The following is a 9,090-nucleotide window of genomic DNA, read 5'->3' on the forward strand; positions in this document are numbered from 1 at the left end:
AGTTTTGATTGGTTTTGCACCCGAGTCAGACCTGTCTGTTATTGGCTGAAGTGCAGGGCTCCACCCCAGGAGTTTGAAAAGTGCCCGTCATATAAAAAACAATAATTATTTTTTTTTTAATTTATAAATTTTAAAAAGCTATCATTCCCACTAAACATGAATTGTTATTAAATTATCATAACTGATTTTATTTGCACTCAACCTTGTGCATTTAGACAATATAAGGTAGACAGCTAATGGCTATATCAAACTGGACAAAAATAATGAATAAATAATGAATAAACTTAGCTACCTTAAAGGCATAAGTTCACCCAAAAATGAAAATTCTGTCATTAATTATTCACCCTTGTGTCGTTACAAACCTGTAAGACCTTAGTTCATCTTCAGAACACAAATGAATATATTTTTGATGAAATCCGAGGGCGTTCTGACCCTCAATAGACAGCAATGCAACTGAAATGTTCCGAGGCACAGAAATGCAGTAAAGACATCAGTAAAACAGGATGGAGAAGTCCACAGCAACATCCTGGAAATGGCCATGGATGAGAGCCTCCATCACTCCACCTGCCCTTACTGCCTCACCTGGACCGGATGTTGCTGTGGTCTCTTCATCCTCAGTGAGCTCAGAGCCAGCGACAGCATCTAGAGAAAGACCAAAAGACATTGAGGATGTGATTTTGGTCAAGTTTTTTCTGCTGGTTTCTGTTCATACTACATCAGTCAATGAAGCCCGAGTTTCAGAAGCTTCAAAAGCATCATTATATAATGTCATGAAGCTTCTGAAAGTCAGGGTTCATTGAGTGATATTGTATGAACAGAAACCAGCAACCAGCAGGACAACCTTTACCAAAATCACCTTTTATGTTCAGAAAAAAAAACCAGCATGGAGGCGAGTAAATAATGACTGAATTTATGTGTTTGGGTGAAATAACCCTTTAAACCCCCCAAATAAAAATTTTATGAAATACCAAGTTCTGTCATGAAACTCTAGATGGCGCCGGCTGATGGGTCCTTAACGTAAACTTGCATTAAAAGCAAAAGCATGTAAAAAGCATTAAACGACTTGTCACAAGCTGGTTCGTGTTGCATATGCAGCCAATGAGCTTGCTGCTTTACATTTAAATGGTTGGTTAGCATTTGCTTGAGCATTGCAGCGTTGTTTTAGAGTTCCTCTGAAACCCTCCACCTTCCCCAACATTGTCATAACCATTACCATGCTAAAATCTCCAGAGAGTTGTCATGATAGAAATGTTTATATTAGGGTGACCATGCGTGCCATTTTCCCAGGACGTGTCCTGGCCAGGATTTGTTTTGGCTTTGTTTTCCTGTTTTCATGCTTGCTGAAGGTAATGATCGAAAAGTAGTTTGACCAATAACATGCAAGCATTGTAAATAATGGACCAATCATGGCATGTGAGAAGGTGGGATCTACGGTCAAAGCGATGCAATTACGCGTACATATTAGGTGTGTTCGACTTAACAGTGTTCGACTTAGCAGTGCGGCTCAGACCGATCAGTGTTTGACATCAAAGTACCTCGAGAGCGTTTCAAAAGCATAACCGTCTGTATGGTACTTTGATGTCATACACCAATCGGTCTGCACACGCAAACAAAGCCAAAACCTAGATATTTTAGGCAATATAGAAATCCTGGCCAGGACGCGTCCTGGGAAAATGGCACGTATGGTCACCCTAGTTTATATTATAGTAGTGCCTTGAAGAAATAAACTTCAAGAAATAAGCAGCTTTATTGAGCGTTTGTACCCAAGACACAAAAAAGGATTTACAAAAATCACATTTACATTTATTCATTTGTCAGACACTTTTATCCGAAGTGACTTATAGTGCTCTTATTACAGGGACCCCAATCCCCCTGCAGCCACCTGGAGTAAAGAGCCTTACTAGTGTGTATTCATCATACCTATGTCATATGACAAAACAAATTAAATTTAGCTTGTTTTACTATATATAATAATTATATATTATGTTTATATTATATAATGTATCATATATTGTACATATATTGCATATATAGCCGTACTAGGTAGGGTTGTGGAGTTACTGATGCTATGAGGAGTTAGTGCATAACTTTTTTATTATTATTATTACTGCAGAACTTTTAATTACATACGAGATCAGGGAAAGATGGTTGTATCTTTAACAATGAACAATCATAATGACAAAAAAAAACATAAAACAAATATAATGGGTTTGTGTACATCATAGTAAGATATTACATACACAGAAAAAAGGTACAATGACAAGGTTAAATATCTTTGAATAATAATATTCATATAATCATAATGCATCAAAAATTGCATTTGTTGTTTTTGAGCATTTATATGCATATACATATTATATGCATAAGCATATACTTATGATGGCAACACTGAATTTTATCCATAAAATGGAAATTTTGTAAAATATGTTGGTATATGATTTACATATTTCAGATTTCCACAGATGAAATACACTACTTTAAAATAGATTATTTAGCATGGTCAGATACAGCAGTGATTTTCTGCTGCTACAAACAGTATAAGTGGTAAAATTCTCAGAGAACTATTTGCACCATAACACCAGAAGAATGGGAAGAGTGTGTGAGTGAAGGTGGCTGTGAATGTGTGTAGATGTGTGTTAGTTACAGGATCAGAGAATGACACCGTTCCTCTGTCACAGTACAGATACACTCTCACACGATCAAGCTGCTGTTTAACACGAAAACCAGAGTGTTTTAACAGTCTGTACTTATCATGCTGCACACTCCAGACATCAGTGTTGAAGAAATCACGTCCCTTCCTCTGGTTTGATGCTGTAGTTACTCCAAGACACCAGCCTGAACTTTCCTTAAGCTCCACATCCCAGCAGTGTGTTCCTGAGTTAAAACCCTCTGAACCCATAACACAGGAATAGAAGTCAAATCTCTCTGGATTATCAGGAGGAGGTTGTTTGTTGCTCCATCTCACACTGGTCAGATCATCAGACAGGACGAGACGTGGATTCGCAGTGTTTGGATCCAGAATCACAGGAGCTGATGAGACACAATCAACAGATGCTGTTATTCTGATGTTCATATAATGATCAAGAGTGAACCACACACAGATTATTATGAATTATGACATTCGTCCTGTTGATCAAACACTTCAGACATTTTCCTCTCATCACTGTCATTGTTTTTATAATAAATATGTGCTTTAGAAATGATAGATTTGCATCCCATGTCAACAGAAACTGATATTGACAAAAATAATCTGTAAATATGATGTGGACCAAAGTTGTTTTTTTGTGACTTATTTTGGTATAATATGTAATTTTGTTATTCACACAAAGGGCCAGATTTACTAAAAAGGGCAAATTAGTGTTAGAGCGCAATTCCATAAATGGGAGTGGAAATTTATGCACTTGATTTACTGACAAGACGCACACACAGAGAACACAGGTGCAACATCTCATTTAATTTTCATAATGACCAATGCAATCTACCAAGAGTAGCGCAAAATAACGTCTGCTTTAAGACGTGCTTTTTTGGGGCGTTAAATAATGGCACAAATACCAGTAAATTGACAAGCGCAAATCTTAGAAAATCACGTTGCGTGATTAATTTAAATACTCTCCTCTCATAAATTTAGCATTTGAAAGGGAAACTCCTACAAATGCATATGCAAGAAGGTCTGCCGCAAAAATAACTCTGTCCACACCTTTTCAGCACTAATATTTCACTGCGTGTCTTTAGTAAATCCTGACAGTAGTTTTTTTAACACCAAAAGAGGGTTTGCATTGGCGCAAACTGTTAGTAAATCTGGCCCAAACTGTCTAAATCTTTAAATATCCCTTATGCGTCATTTCCAGTGTGTGTATGCGAGCTCAGATCTTCTGCAATCAGACTCACTGTTTTGGACGATGTCCTGCATCTTCCTCCAGACTCTGAACGGCAGGTTACCCAAGTAACACGGCACACGAATCAAAGCTCCAGAAAGCATCTGTGGATCCGGCTGTGATGAGATCTGGACTCTGGAGGAACATTCAGGATCAGAACTGCAGTGGCTTTGGATCAGAAGCAGAGAGAGCAGAGACAGCAGCAGATCACTCACCTTTCCATCGTGACTGGAAACTCCTGCAGAACAAACACACCATTGATCATCAAGAACTCAATCAATCATCAATCAATCAATCAATGGATGATCTGAAATCAGACCTTCAGAAAGCAGACGTCACTGGCTTTCATCATCTCCTCCATGTCTTTGATTGTGTGTGAAAGAGCTGAGATGTGTCTGTTCATCTCCTCCAGCTTCTCCTTCATCATCTGCTTCTTCTGCTCCTCTTCCTCTCTCAGTGCAGTGATTGTAGCTTCTTCTTCATCTCTGAGAAACTGATGAAGCTTCTCAAACTGCTGTTTAATCTGACGCTCTGTGTGCTCTGCTTGAGACTGAAATCAAACCACATTCTCTTCAATCATCTATATCGACACACATCAACACATCACATCATTCAGATATGAGATCAACTCTGATACCAGATACAGATTGCTGCTTGTTATTTACAAAAATAATCAACTGGAGTCCATTATATTAAATATATCAGATCATAACTGTATATAGTGATCTACAGCTGTAATGAAGATGACTCTGGATTCTGTTTCCTCACCTCGATGTGACGAACTGTTTCCTCAAACTCTTCTTTCATTTCTTCATTCTGTTCCAGTTTTTCTTGTAATGATTTCAGTGCTGTATTGAGCTCCTCCTAGAATTAAATAACATAAAAATCCATAAAACACAAGATTACAGTGAAAGAATAAGATAAAACAATACAGTGATATGATCATATGATGCAGTGCAAAAGTATTTCTATCCAGATGTCTTCTGTTTTTGTGAACATCTCATACTAAATTAATTCAGAAATTAAAACTTGCCATAAAACAAACACAACCTGAGTGAACACAAAGCACAGTTTGTAAATGACAAAGTGATCATAACTGTATATAGTGATCTACAGCTGTAATGGAAATTACTCTGGATTCTGTTTCCTCACCGTGATGTGTTGAACTGTTTTCTCAAACTCTCCTTTAATGTTTTCATTTTGTTTCAGTTTCTCTTGTAATGATTTCAGTGCTGTATTGAGCTCCTCCTAGAATTGAACAAAAAGTACATAAAACACCAGATTACAGCAAAGAAAATAAAAGAAGACAATACAGTGATATGATCATATAATGCAGAGAAAATTATTTGCCCACATCCTGATTTCTTCTGTTTTCTGTACATACTAAATTGATTCAGAAATGAAAACCTACCATAAAACAAAAGCAAGCTGAGAGAACACAAAGTTGAAGCAAAAAAGTTATTCAATAACAACTGGGCCTGCATGAACATGCATTTGCCCCCGTAGTTACTGATTACCCAGATCTATGGCCCTGTTTACACCTGGTATTAAGATGCGTTTTGGTTGATCAAAACACAAGTAGATGAGGAAGACCAATATTTACACCTATATTTAGCATCGTCTACTTGCGATCCAATCGACCAAAACACATCTTAATACCAGGTGTAAACAGGGCCTATGAAACTGCATTCATAATGGGGTTCAGCTAAACTAAATGGAACCGGTCCTGATTACTGCCAACCTTGATTAATTAAATCGCCACTTAAATAGGACCTTTTCAACAGCATGAAGTAGAAAAAGTTGTTTGTCTCACCTTGTATGATGAAACCACTTCACTGACGGGTCTGAATGTGTGATTGATGTGTTTCTGTGAATCTCTGCACACTAAACACACCGGCTGTTTGTCCTCCAGACAGAAGAGTTTGAGTTTCTCACTGTGTAAACTGCAGATCTCCTCAGATCCTGATGAGTGTTTCTCATTTCTCTCCTTCAGAAATGACTCACACAAGTTTTTTAACACAAGATTAACAGGAGGTTCTTCTCTTGAGGACCTTCTCCTGCAGACGGGACACTCCTGAGTTTGCTTGATTCTCCAGAACTGTTGAAGACACTCTTTACAGAAACTGTGACTACATGATAAAAGAACAGGAGCCTTGAAGATTTCACAGCACACAGGACAAGAAAGCTCTTCTACAGACAAGGAATCCATTTTCACTGTTTGAGCTCCAGAAATCTAAACTCTACTTTCTGAATGATGGTTTAAAAAATGAACCACCATAAGAGTCACAAAGATATGCTGTCTCTTCAGAAACAAATGCCTCTTAGTTCTGCGCTGATCACTGATTGTTATTGCTTTTGTCGAGACAAAGTCAGTATGGTAGAAAGGAGAAGTCACAAGTCAGTTTCTTCCTGGAAAGTGTTATAAGAGGGCAAAGTTTCTGATCACCTTTGGGCGTGTTCAACAGGTCAGACAGGAACATCAAGATTTCTTCAGGTAAAATGTATTCTAAATGAGCTTGCATTCAATCATTAAATATAATATAATGCAATAAAACCTTGGATCAAAATAAACAATAAAAATTCACAAATGTTGATAATAAAAAACCTCATTATGTGTGTTCTATTTATTATTCTTTATATGTCGCTTAGTTTCTTCAGTGTCTGTCATAATCAAATCTTTGTTAAGTAAAGTCAATTTTATTTATATAGTGCTTTTTACACTACAGCTTGTTTCAAAGCAGCTTTACAGTGGTGTAAGACCTGAAATGATAACTCTCACAAAACAGATGCCACGGAACAAAACAATAAACTTTCTAATCTGAAAGGAAAATCTCAAAGACATACATTTACTCAACTGTCCCTTCACCCGTCCTTAAGCCCCCATTCTTCCCTCCTGGCCATATGACTGCGGTCAAGCCAGCCACACTTTGAAAAACATGGTCAAACCAGCTGCACTTTTTTTGCCTTGCGCGTCTAATCGTGCACTTACGGTACGGGTGCTGGGACTGGTCAAAATGGATGTATAGAAGCGGTCATACCGGCGTTTCCTTTACATGTACAGTTTCAGAGAAAATTAAAGGCAAAATCACCCCAAACATTCTTGCACTTGGATAATTTCCTTATATTCAAACACTCATAAAAAGTGTCATTTTATAGGTTAGCTTATTCTTTCAATATGTATTCAGAGTGACCCTGACTATCACTGTATTCATTTTCAAGGCATTTTACTGTATAGTTTTGGAGAAAACTAAAAGCAAAATCACCCCAAACAACAAAATGCATTCTAGCACTTGCACTGTGTCCCATTTCCAACACTCATAAAAAGTGGAGTAATATGTTCTCATTTTCGAACACCTGTAAGAAGCCTGGCAGCGGCATTCTGTACCATCCGAAGACGGGCTAGAGAGGACTGATTAATGCCCATATAAAGGGAGTTACAGTAGTCTAATCTTGTTGAGACGAAAGCATGAATCACTTTTTCAAAAGTCCTTAAAAGACAAAAAAGGTTTGACCTTGGCTAGGACTCGGAGATGAAAAAAACTGGTTTTAACCACAAAATTAATCTGTCAAATTTGAGAGAGCTATTAAAAAGCACACCCAAATTCTTCACTAATGGTTTGACAAATGGAGACAGCGGACCAAAATCTAAACAAGAAGAGCTAAAGGCTTCTGAGGATTCAAAAACTATAATCTCAGTTTTGTTTTTATTGAGATGAAGAACATTTTCGGACATCCAAGCCTTCACGTCAGCAAGACAAGCCAACAGAGTATCCATGCCCCTCTTATCAGATTCCAGGGGCAGATAAATCTGTGTATTGTCCGCAAAAACAATGAAATTAAATATTGTGTTCCTTAAAAATTGACCCCAGAGGAAGCATATACAGTGAAAATAATATCAGAGCAAGGATAGAATCTTGCGGGACACCGCAAGTAAGAGGAGTAGCACCTGTCGTGAGTTCTCCAATATTAACAGAAAAGCTTCTGTTATAAAGATAAGACTGAAACCATTTAAGAGCATTTCCCCGTGTAGAGCCCTGAACAAATGTTTGGATTTCTGAATTTAGCGTTGTGTTTAAAAGAAAGACAAAAGAGAATTTTACCATTAGTATTTGTTTAAAATATTACACTTTATGATATCGCTGATATTACATGATTGTCAGGGGTCTTGGTCTGGTGTTTCTCCCTCTCACCACCAGAGGTCGCCATTTCCCTTCCTCCCGGACTCCTTTACCTTAACTCCACACACCTATTCACCTACTCTCTCACACACACAGCTGTTGCCCATCCTGATGGCTATTTATACTCCTTCCCCACGCCTCTCTGGGCTGATTGTTAGTTGTTGATATGTGGAATGATGCAAGCACTAAGTTGCCGTAGTTGTGTCAAATCCCTGTTTCTGTTTTGAGCCTGTTGTCAGATTCTGATATCTGTTTGTGTTTCCGTTTTGGTTTTTACTTTGTTTGCCCTTAAGTTAATAAAGACCTGCATTTGGACCCAGACCCTTGTTTACAAGGGTTGTTCCCTTACCGCGCCGTGACAGAACAATCAGCCAAACATGGGTCCAACAGGAAAGTTCCTCAACATCTGCCAGGGAGACCGGTGCATTAAGGATTACGCCAGGGACTTTGTGGGAGTGGCTCGCCAATCGCCTACGGAGAAGACCTGCCTAATGGTCTTTTTCTGGGGTGGCCTAACCGAGCCCTTCAAATCCCTTATGCCATTCTGGCACCCCGAGGAGGCGCTGGAGGACTACATCAACCTGGCTCTGCAGTTGAGCGGCTCAGCCGTCAGGTGGAGTTAGCTGCGGAGCCTGCTCACAGTTCTCCCGAAGCGGCAATCCAAGGGTCGTCAGAGGCCTCGTCTGCCCCACCCAGTACCTCACGCCCATTCCTGGAGCGTCGCGGGCTGATACGCAGCGTGCAGGAACCTCCGCTGATGTCGGTGCGAGCGGCGTGGTCTGCTTGCAGAGCCCCTGAGGTAGCGGTGCCCACTCACCATTCCCCCGAGGTGGGGGTGCCTGCTCATAAAGCTCCAGAAGCGGCGGCATCTGCTCATAGTTCCCACGAGGCGGCGGTGTCCACTCACAAAGCTCCAGAAGCGTTGGTGTCCGCTCACAGTTCCCCCGAGGCGGCAGTGTCCGCTCACAAAGCTCCAGAAGTGGCGGTGTCCGCTCACAGCTCCCCCGAGGCGGCGGTGTCCGCTCACGATCCTCCCG

General features: G+C 39.7%; 1 protein-coding gene across 1 annotated transcript; it reads right to left on the minus strand.

The window, feature by feature from the left end:
- Positions 1 to 2,500: 2,500 nt before the first annotated feature.
- LOC107746467 (tripartite motif-containing protein 35-like) lies at positions 2,501 to 6,084 on the minus strand. Its single transcript, XM_016560687.1, has 6 exons — positions 5,689 to 6,084; positions 4,644 to 4,739; positions 4,195 to 4,425; positions 4,091 to 4,113; positions 3,889 to 4,010; positions 2,501 to 3,030 (listed from the first exon to the last, which is right to left on the minus strand). The coding sequence occupies exons 1-6, from the start codon at positions 6,082 to 6,084 to the stop codon at positions 2,501 to 2,503; spliced, it is 1,398 nt and encodes a 465-aa protein (XP_016416173.1).
- Between the last annotated feature and the right edge of the window lie 3,006 nt (positions 6,085 to 9,090).

Source organism: Sinocyclocheilus rhinocerous, unplaced genomic scaffold (genome assembly GCF_001515625.1).
Source record: "Sinocyclocheilus rhinocerous isolate Xijiao unplaced genomic scaffold, SAMN03320098_v1.1 scaffold2725, whole genome shotgun sequence".
Taxonomy (NCBI): Eukaryota; Metazoa; Chordata; class Actinopteri; order Cypriniformes; family Cyprinidae; genus Sinocyclocheilus; species Sinocyclocheilus rhinocerous.